At 43.4% G+C, this 22,466-nt stretch overlaps 1 protein-coding gene across 6 annotated transcripts in view; it reads left to right on the top strand.

Annotated features, from left to right (window-relative positions):
- The window catches only part of LOC131688948 (protein GDAP2 homolog), a 338,851-nt gene extending 319,296 nt beyond the window's left edge, over window positions 1-19,555 (top strand). For all 6 annotated transcript variants that reach the window (XM_058973598.1, XM_058973595.1, XM_058973599.1 and 3 more), the window contains 4 exons: window positions 6,722-6,875; window positions 6,956-7,095; window positions 18,601-18,799; window positions 18,866-19,555. In XM_058973598.1, coding sequence (XP_058829581.1) covers window positions 6,722-6,875; window positions 6,956-7,095; window positions 18,601-18,799; window positions 18,866-18,922 — 550 coding nt within the window. In that variant the 3' untranslated portion in view covers window positions 18,923-19,555. The remainder of the gene's footprint in view (window positions 1-6,721; window positions 6,876-6,955; window positions 7,096-18,600; window positions 18,800-18,865) is intronic.
- Window positions 19,556-22,466: the final 2,911 nt, after the last annotated feature.

Here is a 22,466-nt window from a genome sequence, read left to right as displayed (position 1 = left end):
TTCGATATATCGAATTTTGAACAGCTATAACTTGGTTTAGAGACATTCTAACACCATACTCCCTTCGGCAAAGTTGTTCAGCATATCCTGGACTATACTTCTATATATTTGTTGGCATACTGCAGGAAGAATTGTAGTCTGTAGAATTAAAAATACAAAAAAGTAGGTTTTCCCATACTACTTTCCATACAAATTTCAAACGCAATGCGCTACGCCGGGTCAAAACCAATCGACCAAAATTTTGCACAGTTATTTGGGACCTCACATGGAACCAAAACAGAGCTGTGCTCGGTTGATGTGGTATGATTACGTTTTTCCATATAACAAAGCCCTACCCTAATAATCAGCCGAATTAACTGTTTTCGTTGGAATAAAATTCCAAATATTTCAAAAACTATCGCATTTTGGAAGATTTTTATTAAATACATTTTGATTTAAGATGAGACTAAGAATTATATTCTGCCATAAAATTACAGTTTTGTATGACAATTAGTATAAAATTTAAAAACATGTATAAAGTTATTGTTAGAATATGTTTTTTTACCGATAAGTTAAAAAAATACAAAAAATGGGCTTTTTTGCAATTAAAATTTTTAACACAAATTTTTGTTTTTGTGAAAAATGACACAACATTTTTTTTAGTGTATATTTTTTTCGTACATAAATATTCACTCTCTGAAACTCGTTCTCAGAAAGTTTTGCTGTATAAAATACAGTAATCGAACAAATAAATTTTGAAATTAATGCACGTAGAAATGTTTGAGCCCTTTTAAAAAATTGCTCTTGAGTCAAAATAATTTTACTGATTGTGGAAAATGTCCAGGTTTCCATGCCGATGAAATGTGTAAAGTTTCATAGGAATCTAAGATGGTCGGTCAAGATTTTAATTATTTTCAGACGGATCTTCGTGGAATTCCTCAAATACGATTTTTTATTGTGCGATTTTGATTGGCGGGGATTTGAATCGTGCAATATTTATTAGGCTGATTTCCATCGTGAGTTTTTCAATTAAAATCCATTGAATCACTCGATTTTATCACGTGATAATTTTTAATTTGAATTATGCAATTTTTATTGGTGCAACGTTTATTGGCAAGATTTTGAATCGTGTGAGTTTTCTTCAAGTAATTTGGAAATTTGTTATTTTCATTCGTGAAATCTTTAACACTCGGAATACCAAAGGGGTAAAAAATGGGAACGCTTACTTTGATCGGTCATATCTCAGCCGTTACATAATCGATTTTAAATCTGTTTTCACCAATAGAAAGGTATGCCTTTTATGAACACGTCGAATTAAAAAAAATAGAAGAATAGAGTTGTCTACCTTAAGTTACAGTAAAAAGAGGAAAACAAAGTCAGTGAGAAAGAAATGGGAACGCTTCTTTGACTTGCCATATCTTGGCTGTTTGCTCACCAATTTTATTTCTTTCTTCACCATTGGATAGGTAAATCTTTTATAAAATCAGTGAATAAAGAATGATGGAAAACAAATTTGTATAACCGAAGTAATTGTAAAAACAGTAATTGAGAGTCAGTACAGACGAAATGAGTTTTCCTGTTCAAACAATCGTATCTCGACCGTTTGTCAACCAATTTCAATTTTCCTTACACCAATGCAATCCATAGAGCTTCTAAACTTGTAATATATGCAATAAAAAGTAGATTTTCAAAAATTACTATACTTTTCGAGTTTTTAGGAGATAGGATTTTTACAATGTACGTGGCTTACGGTTGATTGAAATTCTTTGCGGCTTGTTAGTTTTACGGTTTGAAAATTACCTGTTTACTCAATAGTTCTACATATTATACATGGATATTATTATACCAAAATGTTTGCACAAACGTGGAGAAACACAATATTGTATGTAAGTTACAAAATAATAGAGTGTGTTAGGACGATTCAGTAAATACGAAGAAGTTCAGAATTTTAAAATATACGTCATATACCTTTAAATTTGAAGCGATGACCTATACATTTTAATACACCAATCGGTTGTAATTTATGGCGGCTACAATTTCTGAAAAAACACATTTTTATATTTTCTCAAAAAAATAGTCAAAAGTACGTAAAGTACAGAAATTTCATTTAGTTGGCAAATAACGTCGAATTCAAAGCGATGGCCTATACCTTTTTATATAACAATCGATTATAATTGATTTTGGTTACAATTTCTGGAAGAACAATTTTTATATTTTCTCAAAAAATAGACAAAAGTACGTAGAACTACAGTAATTTCATTTAGTTGACAAATAACTTCAAGTATTCAAAGCTATCACCTATGCAATTCATACACCAAACGATTGTAATTGATTTTGGCTACAATTTCTGAAAGAACATATTTTCATATTTTGCGTTATTCAAAAATGGTCTTATTTCATTGAGTAATATAGCTTGCCATTAAAAAGAATACAATACAAATTCTGATCGAAACAGTTTTACCAAATGACGGGAACTCAATTGTGTTCACTCAATTTGATAATTATTGCGTAAGTTATCAAGAAATAGTTCCAGAAACATGTTATGTCATTAAATGTCATTTAAATAGGTTGAAAATATTTACTGAATTTTAAACAATTTGAATACTTTCACTATATAAGAAATCACTCTTTCCAGTATATTCCTCTCTCTTGTTCACTAGTGAAATCCTCGCAGACCATGCTTTTACTGTTATTTGAAAGTTGTGCCTGTATTCACTTAATTGTTCTAGCTATAAACTGTTTATTCAAATTTAATAGCAGTAATAACGTTGCGTCTCCATTGACAATTTTTTTTGTTAATTTTTCACTGCTTAACGCAAGTTTATGCAACACTAGCTTAGGCTTAAAGAAAATCATAAGCTTTCAATTGAGTCTTGGGTGATTGCGGGCGTCATTGTTGTTATTGCATTGGGAGTTCGAGTTCTGAAAGTTCAGGACAACGAGTTGTCAGAACAATAATTAGACCAAATAGTGACGTGTTTTTGATGATTTTACGATGTAATTTAATCAAATTGAAAATTTTACTGCAGTAATATATGGCAACAACAGTTTTTTCGAAAAACGAAAATAACCATGAGAAGCTCCTGTGACCAAATTATGCGAAACATATTTGAGTTATTGCCTTCAAAAAGCTTTCAAAAATTTATTTTTCGTCTAAATTCCTTAAAATTTCAAAAATAAGTCCCTGATAGCTCAGCTAATATGAGAAAAATTCTAGTAACAATATCACCTAATCTACATATTTGGACTGTAGTCTGGGCTCGTCCCACTGTGCACTGTGGTTGACAAGCAGCGTGTACAACAAAAAGATGGCGAAGAAAATTTGCAGTTGCGTTGCGTTGCGTTGCGTTGTGACGATGATTTTGGCGGATTGCACACTGACTTCATCATGTTTGACTGCTGATTATCTAATAAGAGTTGCTTAGGAAATGGTAAGAAGGAATTCATACCAATCCGACCCATATTAAAACCTCAACAGCATGATAGCCATCATTGCCGGCCGCCCCCATCTCCATCGTTCACGGGGAAGGATAAAGGATAAGGTAGACAGGAAGTGTTGATGCTCCACCTACTTAACGGAAGGACGGCGATTCATCAGACTCTTCCATAGGTGTCGCGGAGTTGGTAGTTTGGAAGGGTATCAGGTCTAGGATTCGCTCCAAGCAAGCGATGCGACCTGTAAAGCATATTTTATTACGTAGTTGTTTAGTTAGTCTTCGAGTGCACGATCACTCGAAAAAGAGATATTGTTTAGTTCTTGGTTTTTTTTTAAACTCTGGGCAGCCGACTACCGAGAGTATACTATGTTCCCTAAACAAAAGCAATTTGAACTCCACTCGGCCGACCGTGGGAGTATTGCCTAGAAAAGCTAATCTTATCTGCGTAATGGGCCGGATTACTATTTATTGCAACAGTATTTGGACAGAATTCGCTACTTCTTCTCTACGATATATTTATTGGCTTGAAAACTACCGAGTGACACATTATACAGGCTAGAGTGACAAGCTAGAGTGACACATTATACAGGCAAAAATAGCGCGAGATGTTATAAATCAAGGAAAATATTTCTTATTTTCCATATCAGATTTGGGGAATACAAGTATACGAGCGATAATAACGAACACTGAAGGGAAATATAAAGGATTGTTAACCTGATGCACGGGCTTGTTAGCAATAACGGAGCTTGAAATTAGGTTCATAAAAACAGACGCGGCGAATTTTCAATACGTATTGACCCGTGATCATAGATACTAGTCAGATTATTCGTATTGGGGCTAATTTCCGATCAACTATTCATTTTTACGGCAATGTTTTCTCGATTAGATCTGTTCGCACCCTCTCATTCTGCTACTATCGGCAGAAGGCTGATAGCACCCAGTCGTCGCCGGTCTAAGGACCAAATGTCATCAATAGACTTAGACTCGCGTGGAGGCATGAGATAGGAAACTTATGAGAATTTTGTTATCCCACCGTTTGACGACCGATGGCGAAGAAAATTTGCAGTTCAGTCAAAAACCTGTCCAAAAAATTCTTAAAGTTTGCATCAAAAAGCAATTGATTTTTAATTTAATTTAGCTTAAACACCTGGTATCGCATTCATGTGAAAGTTGCATAAATATTAGAATTAGAAACAACCTGCTTTTTTAATAGATTTTCATGTGAAATTTAAAGGAAAATCATTAGGTTTGATTTTTAACATGAAAGTGCATATGAAAATGATGTTAAATTTCGGTTACTCTCCGGACCAGAAGAGTTACCGTGCAAGGACCTCGATCCCTGGTCAAGACACGGGGATCTAGCGAGGGTGCACTTTGTAACAGCCTTCTATTTCGGGCCGCAACAATCTCGTTCTCAGGGTCGGCTGATCAATAAAAGTGTGAAATAAGGGACCGAGAATAAACGCTAAAATTTTTAATTTTTTGCGACAAATTATTCTCGTAAAAGAGCTAATTGCTTAGTTCTGAATTTTAAGTAAACCATAATTTTACGTTCAAAATAGTTCGAATAAAATATTCAAAATTCTACCTGACGTTTACCCTGAAGCCCGGTGCGACTTTCAACGGCCCTAGCTGGTTGCTTTGTGTCACTATGCAACTCTGAATACTCGACAGTAAATTTCTAGTTCCTGTCTTACATTGCATCATGCAACTCGTTTTAATTACGTTGTTTTTTCGCTTTAATCGTGCTAGGTTATATTTGTTTTTGCTTTAATCGTGCTAGGTTATATTTCATCTGCCCATCCTGATCAAAAGAGAATAATAAAATTGTCTTAGTAATTGTTTGTCGTAACAAATTATAAACATTACAACGGAAGATTAATGTTGAAAACATTGTTTCGTATTTCGATTGAGACCACCCACGATACCAAAACTACTGCTGTAGTTCTTTTCGAAAATGTTAAAATTGTTCATCAAAATTGAACGCAACAACAAAACAACAACCCGAGGTTCTCCGGAACTCGGTAAAAGAAACTAATCTATTTATAACCATAAACTACTCTTACAATCTGCCATGCATATTCATTCTTCATTATAATTCAGCTTGGTTACGCGCTTCGTCTAGTCTTATGACACACCTTTTTCCGAGGAATTAGGCAGGATTGTAGATTTTATTCAATAATAATTCTACCCGCCTTATTATTAATACATACTTATGATATTAATTCCGACTATACAATCGTTCGCAGAGACATTAACTCTCATTTAAACGCAGTACCGTGACTGTCCCCATCGAACAATAGTATTGTAATTGAATATTTCCCCGTCTCAGCTGGTTCGTACCAGATAATGTCGCCTAAATGCGAACAATGCCAGCTTAATCTGGTTTTACACCTACTTTGTGCTAACATAAGGTATATACATACACTTACTTGAATTTAATGGAAACGCACGGTTCGATATTTCCCTTTCCTGGAGCTACCCATGTACCTACTTTGCATTACACTCTATGTCGGTGGGTGTAACAGTTACACCAAAAGTTGCGTCACCGGAAGTGCTAATGATGCAATTTGCTGATGAACAACTGGCTGGATACAATCTAGCCATAATCAACCATGTACTACACAAAGCCTGCCTAGCATCCTTTTCGCCGGAAAAAGGTAAAATTTTAACTCCGGAACCGGGTTTCGTACGATAAAATACCACCCGAGATGAGGCACGTTTTTCATCGGTTGGTAGTTTGCCAGTGTTCTGCTGCTTCAGCTCAATACTGGCGGCATCGGTGAGGCAGTTGAGTTGAGGAGAGGTGCAGCATGGTAAATCCTTTCGTTTCCTGCTGGTAGATAGTGAAACAAGCGGAACTATGCAAAACAGATAGAAGAACAGGAGGAAAGTGACCGGTCGAAGAACGAAAGAAAAATTTAGCTTCACTGGTATTATTTCGTCTTTTTACGTTGACTGACGTAATAAAATGAGTAATTTTTCGTTATTTTGAATATATTACCTACATTAGTATCAAATAGTGCCGTTTGTTTAAAACTCGTTGCTTCTATGTACATAGTGATTTAAAATATTTCAACTTGACATTCATTTATTGGTTGAAGCTAAAACTACGAAACGCATAACTATAGTTGAAACGAACTTACTGCTTCTACTTTTTGTACAATTCAGGAAATAAAAATAAGGGGGATCATTATGTATGCCAATTAGTACAGATTACAACCAGTTAAAAATATGCAAACTGGTAGAATATTGTCCTTCCTGTTCTCCACTTTAATTGCATAAATTTACTTGTCTCCTTTCAGATACGAACGATTGCTGCGTCGAGCGAAATCGGAGGACCTGACGGAAGTGTCCGGCATCGGTTGCCTGTACCAGAGTGGTGTCGATCGGCTTGGCCGACCAGTGGTGGTCTTCTGCGGCAAATGGTTCCCCGCTCATAATATCGACTTGGAAAAGGTGCGTGGTGCCGGTGTTTCACTGGGCGCAATTAGTTTTGACTAATTGTACTTTGAACAACGTATGTATTTTTCTTGTAGGCCCTGCTCTATCTGATATACCTGCTGGATCCGATTGTGAAGGGTGATTACGTGATTTCCTATTTCCACACCCTGACCAGCTCGAACAATTACCCGTCGCTGCAGTGGCTGAAGGATGTCTACAGCATACTGCCGTACAAGTGAGTACAGTTGGTTGTTCACTAACTATGGTTTGGTTTAGTTGGTACTTTGAGATCATCGGATTCATACATTGTAAATCGGAGTGTCGCCATGGATGGTTATTTGTTTGGGACTGATTTTATGCTTGGTGATCAATTGTAAAAGATTTGCTTATTTTCCAAGAAATGGCGGAAACATTGCAGAAGGGACATACAAACACATGTTCTGCTAAAAGCCCTTCTGATTGGATATGGGGCTAGTACGTGTGTCCCTGCCCCTGTGCCACTCCTTGGATCCGTTAGTGGTCGGATGGCGCTCATGACGACTAAGAACTAGTCCCAAATGTCTTTCAGAGCCCCCATTAAGTGATAAAATGGATCTAGTTTTTGCAAAAGAACTTTGATATAAAGCGATTTAGTCGCTTTGTGCATATTATTAGATAGTGTATGAAAATGCCTTTGTAACAAGCCGTAGATCGCCGGCGCGAATATCAAACTTTTTTTATTTCTCACGCATTTTCACACAACTAAAAATGAGACCACTGCGTAAAGAATATTACTTTACTGGAGTTTTAGGGGCAAAAATAAACCGATTTTTAACATCGCGGTATGAAAACACATCTACGTAATTCAGTTGAAATTCGATTGCATAAACATTAAGTGAATTTATTCAACAAAAATTCAATTTTTCGCAAAAAGCAATGAGTAAGTTCACGTCAAAGTGTATTTTTTTCACAGATGATGTATTTACCCTTAGATTGAGCATTGCGTTCAGTCGTAAGATATTTGTTAGATGGTAAATGAATACACAGATCACTAAGGAATCCACCTAGTAGTGATAATACATTTCTCATGTAATTTATATTCATATTATATTTATGAATCCAAAACTTCCAGTGAGAATTTGACTTCTTTGGCGAGATTTAGGTTATATTGGTTATGGCGCAAAAATTACCAATTGCATATTTCTATCAAGGATTTATGGAAATAAAACATCGCATAATATACAAAAATAGTGTCACGGCACCAACGCTTTTTATGTACATAAAAAATGTCACGACTCACATCTGTCTTCGTATTTCCCTATCTATTTGTTAATATTCAATCTAATTGGATATGCGCAGCGTAATTGTGAAGACGAAACTAATTTTTGCCTGCTGTTTCCCCCTATACATGGTTTTTACATCTTACTGTGAACAAGAGCAACTACCCAGACAGGGGCTTTCCCCTTCTATGGAGCAGCCAAGTCGCTCGAAGCGGCGGTTGAGTTCCCCTCGAAGGGCAAGCGCAAGAAGACGTCGAACGCGAAGCGCCCTAGGAAGTCACCAGGCGAGGGTGCAAAAACCAACACCATACGGCGTGTAACCGTCACGGCCAAACGCCGTTCGGTCGAGGTAAACCGGGGCGAAAATGACCCCGCCGGCCAGAGAGAAGGTACCAGCAACTCGGCGCAACCGGGGCAGGGGGGGCGTAATCCCCTGGACGCTGGTCACCAAAAAGAAGTCGACACCGGATGCACCGCGGCCCGCGAAGAAGGCCAAGGACAGAGGCGAGGCCTTGTGGTTAAAGACCGACAAGGACAAATACGCCGACATCCTAAAGTCGATGAGGGTGGCCGAAAGCCTCTCGGCCCTCGGGCAAGACGTGCGCATCGTGAGACGCACCAATACAGGCGAAATGCTTTTGGTGCTGAAACGAGGCGCACAATCCAGCGCAGTTTATAAGGCCTTGGCCCAAGAGGTCCTGGGTGAAGGCGCCCAGGTGAGGTCGTTAGGGGCGGAAATGACTCTCCAGTGTAAACAACTGGACGAGTTCATGACCGCAGACGATGTCGTCGCAGCCGTCAAGGGACAATGCGACGTAACAATAGAGCGGGCCTCTGTGCGCTTGAGAGGGGGACCCTCCGGCACGCAAGTAGCCTACGGTGCCTTGAGTCCGGCCATAAGTCGTACGAATATAAGGGTACGGACAGGAGCAAACTATGTCGTCGCTGCAGCAAGGAGGGGCATAAGGAGCGGGGCTGCAGTAAGGCGCATAAATGCCTTATCTGCACCGCTAAGAAGCAAGCCCGTAATCATGCTATGGGCGGACCTTCGTGTCCCTTCGGTGAGGCAAATAAGAAGAAGCCGTGAACGTTACACAGCTAAATCTTAACCATTGTGCAGCAGCCCAACAGCTGTTGTGGCAGTCGGTCTCGGAGTCGAGGACAGATGTCGCCCTCCTATCAGACCCGTACAACATCCCTGCCGGCAACGGCAATTGGACTGGACTGGTCGGGGAGGGTGGCAATCTGTACAACGGGACGGTTCCTGGCTCAAGAGGTAATACACTCCTCCACCGAGGGTATTCTTTTTTTTTAGAGAGCAGTAAAAAAAAATTCAGGAAAACCCTGATACCTGAGGGAAAATGCACAAAAACCCCAATGTCACAGGGAACGGGTTTGGGCTGCCATCACCCGACCCGCTAAAAAACCACTTCTCTTGCCCAGAACCTGATTCCTCCCCGGCACTATCTTACGGCATTACTTCGGGGAGGGGTTTTTATGTGCATAGCACACACTCTAATTCAACTACTTACTAGTTCGTTTCTTCCGTAGGGTGACAGCCCCACTCCTCTACACACCACCAATTCTCTACCATCCACACAGACTGGCAAGCTCTGCATGGCAGTCGGAAAGCTGGCTGTGACTCGAGGCTTAGTACTCCTCCCCTACGAATACAGTATGGGCGGCAAACTTCAGACTGTCTAATTCACCGAGACCTTCGGCTTCCTTGTGCCAGTTAGCACCGCAACTCCCTTCTCGCATCATTCAGCGCCGTTTACTCATTGAGCACCAGACTTGTTCGCGAACTACTCGGTCTAGTCCCCGACGATGGACCTAGCCTACTCCGACGGAGAATTCCCCGGCGAGAGAAGTTCTCCCGAAACCGAGCCAACCAACCAGATGTCGAGGTCAGTTCGGCGATTCCGGTGGAGCAGGGCGTCCGGTTCGCTGATGCCCCGACGACCTGCGACTGGTGGTATTTCGTCGCGGTCTACTCAGTCTAGTCCCCGGCGGTGGTTCTAGCTTACGCCGATGGAGAGTTCCCCGGCGAAGGAGGCTCTCCCGATACCGATGGTTTCAACCCATGAAAACACCATCACCATGGTCCGGTAGATCCCATATAAAACACCATGTGTTGGTGTATTTATGGGTTATTGAGACCATTTTATGGTGTTTTGATGGTTGTGAATTTTGGCATGGACCATGTTTAAGGTCTTTTCAAAGGGCTATGTGGTGTTTGAACCCATGAGTATTTGCTCGGGTATCCGGCGATTCCGGTTGGAGCGTAACTTCCGGTTCACCAGCGTCCCAACGACCCACTGCTAGCTCTGCGACGCGGTCTACTCGGTCTAATCCCCGGCGGTGGATCTAGCCTACTCACGAGCTACCCGGTAGGATGTCGAGGTCGGTTCAGCGATTCCGGTAAAGCTTGACGTCCGGTTCCCAGGCGCCCCGACGACCCAACTCGGTGCTACGTCACGTACTACTCAACTGGTCCCCGGCGGTGGACCTAGTCTACACAGTTGGAGAGTTCCCCGGCGGCGGAATTTTTCTCGAAACCCGATTTGCGGCTTCTTGCTGGTCTCTTCGCCACTTCCTCTGCAGCTCGGTGAGTATGCTCGAGACCACTCTGTTGACAGCGTCCCAGGTATGTTCGTCACGGCACATCTCTTCGACGATATTGTCCACTGTCATACCAGATATACCCCTACGAACTTCTTCGAATCTAGGGCATTCGAAGACCACGTGTTCCGGTGTCTCCTGCACGGTCGCACAACCCGGGCAAAGGGGTGACGAAGCATGTCCAAACCGATGCAAGTACTTCCGGAAGCATCCGTGCCCGGACAAAAACTGCGTCAAATGGAAATTCACCTCTCCATGCTTCATATGTACCCAGGCCGATACATTTGGGATGAGTCGGTGGGTCCACCTTCCTTTCTCCGCGTTGTCCCACTCCTGTTGCCATTTAGCCAACGAGTCCGCTCGAACCAGTCTCCTAGCGTTACGTGCATTTCTCCGCTGATAGCATTCCACGTCCTCCGCCAGGGTAATGCAGATGGGGATCATCCGGGCGATAACGCATACTGCCTCCGACGATATTGTTCTGTAGGCACTCGCGACTCGTACGGCCATCAGTCGGAATGTCCTGTTTAACTTTTCACGGTTCCGCTTGGTTTTCAGCGCAGAACTCCAGGCAGGAACCCCATATCGGAGTATCGATGATGAAACAGTAGATAGCAGACGTCTCGTGCTGCTTTTCGGACCGCCGACGTTTGGCATGATTCTCGCTATTGCGTTCGTTGCCTTCGCCGACTTTTCACAGGCGTAATCAACGTGGTTGTTGAAGCTCAACCGGTCGTCGATTATAACTCCCAGTTGCTTCAATATACGTTTCGATGCAATCACGTGCCCTCCGACGTCGATCTGCATCCGTTGAACCGATCTGCAGTTACTGACCAACAACACCTCCGTCTTGTGGTGAGCTATTTGCAGCTTGACCCTGTTCATCCAGCTCTCGATCGCGTCTATTGTCTCCATCACCGACACCTCCACTTCTTCAAGTGTCTCACCCATCACCGTTAGTGACACGTCGTCCGCGAAACCTACGATTTTCACTTTCCTAGGCAGCTGCAGCGTTAAGACCCCATCGTACATCCCGTTCCAAAGGGTTGGACCGAGAATGGAGCCCTGAGGGACGCCCGCTGTGACACGCAATGACTTCTGTCCTTCGCTCGTCTCGTACAGCAGCACTCTGCTCTGAAAGTAGCTCTTCAGGATCTGACATAGATAGTCGGGAACCCTCATTTTATGCAGCGCTGCAGCGATGGCTTCCCAGCTGGCACTGTTGAACGCGTTCTTCACAACTATCGTGACCACAGCGCAGTATCGATCTCCTCTTCGCTTCTGTTTAGATGACTTCTCAGCACTCTCGAGCACTATCCGAATTGCATCCACTGTCGATGCTCCTTTGCGGAAACCGAACTGCATCTTGGACAGTCCGCGCTCACCTTCCGTGGATTTCGTCAACCTGTTAAGAATGATCCTTTCCAGGAGTTTTCCGAGTGTATCCAGCAGGCATATGGGCCTGTACGAGGTCGGGTCGCCAGGTGGCTTCCCTGGTTTCGGCAGCAACACCAGCTTCTGGACCTTCCACATTTCGGGGAAGTTGCCTTCATTTAGGCACTTCTGCATCACTATCCTGAACATGTCCGGATATGCCAGGATCGCAGCTTTCAGTACCACGTTTGGTATTCCATCCGGACCAGGGGCTTTCTTTGATTTTAGGCGTTTCGATGCTTCTGCTAGCTCGTCGTTAGTCACTTGCCGATCCGTGCTTGTTCCTTCTTCTTCGCCGTACGGTGTCGGTGGCCACATAGTTGGATCGTGCTTCGGGAAAGGACCCTCGACGATTATCATTTCGGCTGGCGTCGTTGGACCCTTCATTTTCGCCATCACGACTCGGTATGCGTCACCCCAGGGATTGGCGTCTACTTCTCGGCATAGCTCCTTGTGGCACTCTGACTTGCTAAATCTGATCTCCCGTTTTAAAGCGGCCCTAGCTTCCCGAAACGCTGCCTTACGCTCTTCTCTATCTGGTTCCGACCTTGCTCTTTGGGCCCGCCTTCTGGCTCTGAGACAAGCAGCGCGTAACGTACTAAGCGTCTCGTTCCACCAGTAAGCTGGACACCGTTTGTTGCGTGGTTCCAGTTTTCGCGGCAGTTAGGTCAGCCGCATCCATGTTCTCGGTCCCGCTGTTCGCTCGAAGTGCCTCAACAAAGAGGTCTTTGTTGAAGGCTTTCGTCTTCCACTTTCGTTCGCCGGTCACCCTTCTCTGTACTGCCGCGGGGTTCCGTTGACCGATACGGTAGCGAATCTCCTGGTGGTCACTATGCGTATACGTTTCGCATACTCTCCAATACATGTTCGCCGTTAATGAGGGACTACAGAATGTGACGTCGATGATAGACTCCCTCCCGTCTCTCCGAAATGTGCTAACAGAGCCTTCATTGCACAATCGTACGTCTAACTTCGCTAGAGCTTCATGCAGGATACACCCTCTTGTGTTGGTTACTCTACTGCCCCATTCCACAGCCCAGGCGTTGAAGTCACCACCAATGACTACCGGCTTCCAATCGATCAATTGCTCGGTTAACTGCTCCAGCATTAGGCTGAACTGCTCTACTGTCCACCTTGGGGGAGCGTAGCAGCTACATACGAAGATGCCGTTGATTTTGGCTCTCACGAAACACTCGTATGAACGTTCTACCACTTCTTGGATGGGGAATCTTCCCATTACTTATATCACAGCGGTTCCTGATCTATCTGCCACCCAGTTACCGTTATTAGGGGGTACTTGATAAGGCTCTGCGATCAAAGCGACATCGCACATAGTTTCTGTCGTAGACTGCCACAACAGTTGCTGAGCGGTATCACAGTGATTCAGGGTTATCCACCGAGGGTGTTGCGATTGTCCCAGATCAATGGTGTGTTCTATTGTAGCTGCTACGCTCCACCAAGGTGGCCCATAGAACAGTTCAACCAGATGATCGGCTCTCGTCAGACCTAGTGGGCAGGAAACCGGTAGTTATAGCGGGAGACTTTAACGCTTGGGCAGTAGAGTGGGGCAGCCGCTGTACAAATAGCAGGGGTCAAGCGCTAATGGAGGCGCTTGCGAAACTCGATACTGTGTTAGCTAATAATGGCTCCGCTAGCACATTCCGTAGAAACGGGGTGGAGGCATGGATTGACGTAACATTTGCCAGCCTGGGTCTGATTCCAGGCATGAAATGGAGGGTAGACGAAGGCTACACCCATAGCGATCATTTAGCAATCCGCTTTAGGATCAACTATGGTGTGCAGCATCCGAGGGCGGGAGATCCCTGACAGGTACGCGGGTGGAAGTCCAATCACTTCGACAGCGAAGCTTTCACCGCGGCCCTGGGACTGGATGCCAACACCGACAGTCTAAGCGGGATGCGCTGGTAGCAATTCTATCACGCGCGTGCGACGCCACTATGCCGAGAAAAACCCTGCCAAGAAACGGCAGATGCCCTGGTGGAGTGCCGAGATTGCAGCTCTACGATCAGCCTGCCTCAGAGTTAGACGTAGGATGCAAAGAGGCCGCACCAAGGATGCAAGAGAGAACCGCCGTGAAGTGTTTCGAGCTGCGAAATTAGCCCTTAACAAGGCCATTAAAAGCAGCAAGAGAGCGTGTTTCGACAACCTGTGTGAGAGTGCAAACGCGAATCCGTGGGGTGACGCCTACAGAATCGTGATGGCCAAGACCAAAGGGGGCTCTCCACCCCCAGAACGGTCACCGTACCGGTTGGCGACGGTTATCGAAGCACTCTTCCCGTCTCGTGCCACAAGCCTCTGGCCACCTGCACTACGTGACAGTGCGGGCACGGCCGAAATGGTTGCTCAGGTGACGAACGAAGAACTACTCGCAGTGGCTAATTCCCTGGCAACGAACAAAGCTCGAGGGCCGGATGGAGTTCCAAACTGCGCTCTTAAGGCAGCGATCATAGCGAACCCGAACATGTTCAGGCAAGCTATGCAGAGATGCCTTGACGAGTGCCGCTTCCCCGTTAGATGGAAAAGGCAGAAATTGGTGCTGTTGCCGAAGCCCCGGAAGCCGCCAGGCGACCCTTCGGCGTACAGACCAATCTGTCTGATCGACTGGCAAATTGCTTGAGAGGATCATCCTCACCAGGCTAACCCCGTACGCAGAAGGTACGGACGGCCTGTCAAGCAACCAGTTTGGCTTTCGGAAGGGTAAGTCCACAGTGGACGCTATCAACTCAGTGATAAAGACTGCCGAGATAGCAATCCAACGAAAAAGGCGAGGCATTCGATACTGTGCGTTAGTGACACTTGGCGTGAAGAACGCATTCAACAGCGCAAGCTGGGATGCCATCGCGCTCTCGTTACACCGGCTTAGCCTACCGGTGGGTCTGTACCTGATCCTGGAAAGCTACTTCCAGAACCGCGTACTGCTATACGAGACCGATGCCGGTCAGAAAAGGGTTCCGATTACCGCCGGAGTCCCACAGGGCTCGATCCTAGGCCTGGTGCTATGGAACCTCATGTATGACGGGGTACTGAGACTGAAGTTCCCTCCTGGGGTCAAAATCGTCGGCTTTACCGATTACGTAACCTTGGGGAGTCAATCCCTGAGGTAGAACTAACCGCAGAACACGCGATCAACACGATGGAGGAATGGATGAGCGCGAGAGGCCTGGAGCTCGCTCAGCATAAGACGGAGGTAGTTATCGTCAACAACCGCAAGTCGGCACAACATGCAATTATCCATGTGGGAGAAGTCGTGATCATCTCACGGCGGAGTCTGAAATCTCTCGGAGTCATTATAGACGACAAGCTGACCTTCGGCAGCCACGTCGACTATACATGCAAGAGAGCGTCGACTGCTGTTGCGGCTCTATCGAGAATGATGTCCAACAGCTCAAAGGTGTGCGCCAGTAGACGTAGGTTACTGCAGGCGTTGCCGTATCTATCCTCAGGTACGGCGGCCCGTCATGGTTAAGAGCACTGAGGGTAACCAGTTACCTGCAGAAACTGGAGAACACCTAACACGTGATGTGCCTCCAAGTGATATCTGCCTACCGCACGGTATCACATGATGCATCCTGCGTGATGGCGAGCATGATGCCAGTCGGGCTGGTCATTCGGGAAGATGAGGAGTGTTTCGAACTACGTGGAACTAGAGGAGCCCGCGAGCGCACAAGGGTGACCTCGGTCGCCAGATGGCAGCGCGAGTGGGATAACTCCCCGAAAGGTAGGTGGACCCACCGGCTGATACCTAACATATCGACCTGGGTGGGCAGACCCCATGGGGAAGTTCACTTCCATCTGACACAATTCTTGTCAGGCCATGGCTGCTTCCGACAGTACCTCCACAGGTTCGGGCACGCGGAGGTCCCCGTCTGCCCTGACTGCCCAGGTGTTGACGAAACTGCCGAACACATACTGTTCGTATGTCCTCGCTTCGACGTTGGAAGGAGAGCAATGTTTGATGTCTGTGGCTGGGACACAACCCCTGATACCCTTATTCAGCGGATGTGTCAATCGGTGGAGAACTGGAACGCAGTCTCGGCTGCTACCACCCAGATTGGCTGTAGGCTACAGGTAATCTGGCGATCCGAGCAACAGACGACGGGCGCGGCTAACTAGTGATTGGTTAGCTGGAGCGAAAAAGGCCAAGTGCAAAAAAGGGAGTGAATGGTCTGTTCATGCTGAGGCAGGTTTGGTGCAGCGACTGGCAACCGCATAAGGGGTAAACCCAGCCACCCCGAAGCAAGGCAGAAGAGCGAGTGTATAGGCGTATAAGTGGACTGCTTCATGCCAAGACGGGAGGGTCGTAGCGTAGTATGTTGGGACATAGCTATCGATGCCTCGTGGCGTGGCAGAGGAGCGAAAGGGTGAGCATCCAAGTCAGCCTCGTATGGTATGTTAGAGGTGAGCACAAAAGTCAGCCTCTCAAGGTATGAAAACGGTGAGCACCCAAGTAAGCCTCACATGGATTTCCGGAGGGGGGTCTAAGACAAATGTCCCACATGGGATGCCAGAGGGAGCGACAGGGGTGTAATAGAGTGGTACGATTGAGAGTAAACCAGGTGATAGGGTGAGCATACAAGTCAGCCTCGCAAGGAACGAAAAAGGTGAGCACAAAAGTAAGCCTCATGTGAGTGTTAGACAGTGAATCAAGGTGTGACAGAGAGACCACCCAAGTAAGCCGTATCCTGACGTATGAACGCGTGAGCGAGAGTGAATGAGTACATTAAGTATAGCCATTCCCCCAGAAGTAATACCGAGAGGTAGTTCCTGGGGGAACAATGGCGGAGCCCAATGGAGTTTGGTCGGTATTAATGGCTGCGTCACCATTCGAGCCCGACACACCCCCAGTACACACCGTGTGGTAGAAAAAAACATCTTTTACGTGAAGATTACTTGAGCCAATCCTTTGAAGCAAAAATTAAAAATTTCTCAGGACGTTTTTCGCTATATCTCAGTAACCAAGCAGAATGTCAAAATTCTGATAACGCCACTTTGTAGAGATTTTTTAGACAAGTAATGTGGCATATCTAGCTCAGTTTACCCCAAAATGGCGTTTGTCATAAGATAGCACAACAGCGACGATATATAAAAGTCAATGATTGTATGTATATGATTTATAGACTCCCAAGCGGCTTAACTGATTGACGTAAAAATTTGTACATAGTAGGCATTTGTTATGGGGCGTCTTTATGTGCTATTGGTTGGGGATTGTCTGCCCGCCAGATGGCGCTTCGGAACAAATTGTGTTTTCCTCTTATTTCGTTAAAAGTCGCAGCAACGCGCGATGGGTATTAGCTGTACAGGGTGCTTTGTAAAATAATCCCATTGTTTTGATCTGTTAAAATTCCATTACAAAACTGCTGGGGACAAATCAAAATCAAGTGTATACGGATATATTTCCTTACGGGGTAATTAATGTAACGATAATTTAGTGATATTCTGAAATTAAAATGCATTAAAATGAGTGGGCACTCGGTAAAAATCTTGACTTTGTCAATTCCTGCAACATTCGTATATATAGAACGCGAAAACCGGATTCGATCGGTTATGATTTGGGTTGCAGTAGCTTCAAATGGTAAAAAATATTCTGTTTTTCGGATTCTGAATGGCGTGAAAATCGTCTACCTACAGAAAGCAGAAAGTTTTGCCATGGATCGAAAATAAGCTTTCAAGATTCTGCACAAGCACATGGGGCAAAAAGTGTGCAAACGTGGTGCCACCAAAATTTTTATCAGTTTTGAACCAAGGAAATATGGTCTCTTTTATCTCCAGATATCAATTCACTCACCTTTGCAATGTGGAGTATTGTTTAGAGAGTCACCAATGCTAAACCAAAACATAATAGGGATGCTCTAATGCCTGCAACTGAAAAAGCATGAAACAATATTCCAAAAAAAACCGTCCGAATCAGTTGTTCCAGTATTCCTAGAAGACTATTAGGGTGATGAGCCTATTTGCGCCATGTTTCTATTATCACCCTACCCATTTGAAGCCGTTGGTTAGAGCAGTGTCTGCCATCTTTGTTCAACGCATTGAGTCAAATGGTAGCGCAACAATAGGGGCACTCGATTCGAGTTTTCATTGTGCTCAAACACGAGAATTTTACTGTTTTCAACACATTTGTGTTATTATATTGGTTCTTAACAACGAAGCAAAGCGGTTGATGTCAATTTTCACGCATTCCATTGATTGTAAGGCAAGAAATTACCGAATTAGTGAGGCACCTTGCTTAGTATGGTGAAAATAGGCTCATCACCCTATATAAAATTCAGTCAATAGGCTCCCATTTCCCATCCTTTTTTCACTACCCTGCTATCATGTATGGATCCTTTTCCCTTTTCATTAAATGTTTATTTCAAAAAATTAAATAATTATCCACTCCTTCAACAATGTTCTCCCATTTCCAGATACAAGAAAAACCTGAAAGCATTCTACATCGTCCATCCGACGTTCTGGACGAAAATGATGACCTGGTGGTTCACAACGTTCATGGCCCCGGCCATCAAAGCGAAAGTTCACTCATTACCGGGTGTTGAGCACTTATACTCCGCCATCGCCAAGGATCAGCTGGAAATACCCGCCTACATCACCGAGTACGATATGGCGGTTAGTTTCTGAGCTTTAACCCCCTTGTTTAGTGTATACTAATCAGAATTCCTTTTCCCTTCTCAGACGAACGGCATTCACTACTTCCAGCCTGTGACCAATGCTTCATCACCAGCGTCCTAAGAACTCAACGTAGCCAACCCGGGACGAGCAAATTGAGGACGTTAATACTGGAAAGCTCCTCACTCGGATCCTCGAATTTCCTTGATTCTTTAAGCAAATTTGTTTCCAAACCGGAGACAAAACAAACATCGATCAATCTTATCTCGTCGTAGTTGTAATACATTTTTTCACTCGTTCCCCCCACTTTGTATCGAATCACTACAAATCAACATTTCGACTTTCATTCCCATTGTTTCCCGTCGCAAGGGACGGATATTTGCATCATCTAGAGTGTAGTTCAATCAACCAAAAATAAACAACTGTTCTAAACGAAACAAGATGAAACCTATTTGCTTCCTTTCCACCGTTGAAAAAAAACTGTTAATAAAAAGTAAATACGACAAACAAATGTCGATATATTTAAAGCGAGATGGAGAGGTGAAGAAGATACAACAAATCTGTAGCTAACAAAATAATGAGAAATATTATTCTTAATGCTTTACCGAGACTATGGTTAAAGAATATATACAAACATTCAACAAAACAAGTACTAGTTGCTAGGAAAAAATGATTGAAAAGGCAGAATAAAACAAAACAACTTTGTTGTAGGATTGCTAGAATAACAACATCAATCAAGCAACACAGGAATAAGGACCGCCTTAGCCGGCGGAGTAAATCGTTATATAGAAAACCATCCTAATACCCGAAAAAGGCACCAGAAACTAGAGAAAACTTTATGCTGCTATGCGGCTTTTTTAGAAGAAGCTTGAAATAGTCGAAAACAGCACAGTATAACAGCATTTCCCGGCGCTTATGAACCACGTAACACAAAACCACACATTCACAGCTAAGAGATTAAACAACCTAGGCAAATCTGAGAGCAACCGATTTTTGGATGCGCAAAAGCATGCTTACTTAATCAACAACAACAACAACTAAAAAAATTAGAGCAAAAGTGCCATCCGATGGTAAAAAATTGTTTACGAGATGCAAGTCAAACGAGCAAAGTAGCAAAAGAAAATGGGAAAGCCGCCAAAATTACGAAGCAATTTCTTGAGAGAGAGAGGCCATTTTTTAGGAAGCCGTTCATTAAGTTTGTTGTTAATGGTAGCGAAATAGAAGTAAATAAAAACAAAAGTTGAAAATCGAAAAGCGAGTGCCAATTAGCGGAAAATAAAAGAATCGAATCGCCGAACTTCGTCAAGAAAACCAAAAAAGGAATGATAGAATCAAATGGACTGTTACTTCTGTTGAAACATAAATTATGCTTTGTTCTGAATTGACTCGAAAAATATGTATGCGCGAGCAACACACAAAGAAAAGCTAAGGGAACACATGCCGTTTCGTCTTTCATAGAACTATTACTCTTTGCCGATGTTATCAACTAAACTAACAAAGCGGACTGTTTCTAGCTCAAGTCCAGGAAGGTATTAAAACATGTTGATTCTAATTCAGAATATTCTAGTTGAATACCGTTAATCAAGTTACGGTAACTGATAGCCGCTGACGCCTCCGCTGACCCCGAACGAGTAGTAAGTTTTCTCCTATTCTGTATCGTCTATTCCGCGTGGGTGTGTTTATCTAAAAGAGACTTGTTTTAATTTTAAGAGATTATAGGTTAACACAAATATGTTCTCGCTACTGCTATACAGTACACTTATACATATTATATTTACTTAAGAAACTAAACACCCAAAACAACTAAAACAACAATATATTACTAGTGCAACCACAGGGCAAAATTATAGGAGAGTGCGGGAAGGTGAAGCAAGCAAGAGAAGCGAGAGTATATGGAGAGAAAGGAAATGGAAACCGATCTAAGAAATTGTAAAGTATTGTTGAAAAATTATTTAAAATATTGGAAAGTAGGAAAGGAGGACAAAAAAGTAAATGCAAAAAAAGTATAGATTAGCGGTACTTTGAAATGTTCTTATTTCGCGAAAATCAACCAAAGTAACGATGAAAGAAATACATAACAATTGTTGGTAATTTTTTGAAACGAAAAAAAATGTATTTTGATTTGACGTTCCGAAAGTCGTCATTTGGCATTTGATGATAATTTTGACTGATTGAGAATTGATTTTACCCGAAGAAAAAAAGTACGACGTGTAAGTACCGCTATTATATTACATTACCAATTCTTGTCTCTTATATAATCCAGAATTGGTATCTAAAATGTGCAAACCAAAAACGACTTCTCCTGACAATGATTCATCTCAAGTTAAGATGGAGGTCGAAATAAAATCGACTCCCCGGCTCAAGATATATCCAGCCTCCTCGACCGAGCCATAGGTGATCTTCTCCGGGTCAAAGACAAAAAGATTTCGAATTTATTGCAGATTTCTCGTGTTCTAACGGAATAATATTCGACCGTGGCATAAATATCGAAAATTCTCTCTGATAAGCTTCGAGTGGTGGAAAATAGTTTGAAGCAGGCAAATGATATTGCTGGCTACGGGCTTTTTGCGAAGGAGTACAGAGTATATGTACCAGAAAATCGGGTGGAAATCTGTGGGGTCGTTTCCAATTCGAGATTTAATTGCGCGGATCTGTTGACACATGGGCTCAGCCAGTAAGTATACGGGCGTGTAACAGTTTGTATTCAGCATCAGTCGCAGATGACGGGAAGAGGACATATTTGAACTCAGACTCTTATCGGATGATCTTCGCTGGATCTACTCTATCCAACTACCTCCTCTTTAACAAGGTTCGTCTGCACTAATTGCAAATAATTGAGACACACAGCTACCCATTGTAACGCTAAGGTTCGTTGTGGAAAATTCGGTGGAAATAATGTGGATGACATCTGTGGAAGGGATGTCCAAATGTGTCTCTACTGTGGGGAAAATCTACATGATCTCCCAACATGTCCTCTAGAGTGACAGGAAAAAATGACCCCAATCGGCCCACCCCTGATTCAATTCCTAGTCCCACCAGGAGTGCTTGCACCAAATTTGAAGCAAATCGGACTAGTCTAGCTACCGGACGAACGTGCCTGAAGTTTGCATGGGATTTTTCGACAATTTACACGAAGAAAACCCACTAGCTTGCATTTTTGCTGCTAGGTGGCACTGTATGTATCGTATTATCACTGTAAGTGAAAATAAGAAATATAATTTTATTGTCTACAACTTTGTCGAAGACTGCTAGTAAATCTGGCTTTGTTAAAAGAAGTTGTTGAACTTTTAACGAAGTGATGTCTGAGTCAGTTTTGCATGGGGCCTAGCAGTGCATGGTTGTGTATCAGTACTCGATTCGTGCAAACTAACCATTTTTGTGAAATAACTGTAATATTTAGCTCTATGGTACGTTCAGAACAATTGTAGTAAATAATACGAGCCATGTTTTGCTTAGAACAGTTTAGTTCTATATTTTACCACATAGAGGGCGCCAACACTAACTTTTCAACGGAAAGAGGTAGAAATCAGGTGTCTTCCGCAAAGTTGTAGTACAGGTATTTTGCAATAATTCATCCGAACATCTTAGAATTCTATCTCTCTTAAATAAACGAATTTTAAAAAAAATATCCATCTCTCTTCTATGAAAAGTTAGTGTTGGCGCCCTC

This window comes from Topomyia yanbarensis, chromosome 3 (genome assembly GCF_030247195.1).
Source record: "Topomyia yanbarensis strain Yona2022 chromosome 3, ASM3024719v1, whole genome shotgun sequence".
NCBI classification, from domain to species: Eukaryota; Metazoa; Arthropoda; class Insecta; order Diptera; family Culicidae; genus Topomyia; species Topomyia yanbarensis.
The sequence above is the reverse complement of the archived record's forward strand: the minus strand, read 5'-3'. Positions and strand labels throughout refer to the sequence as shown.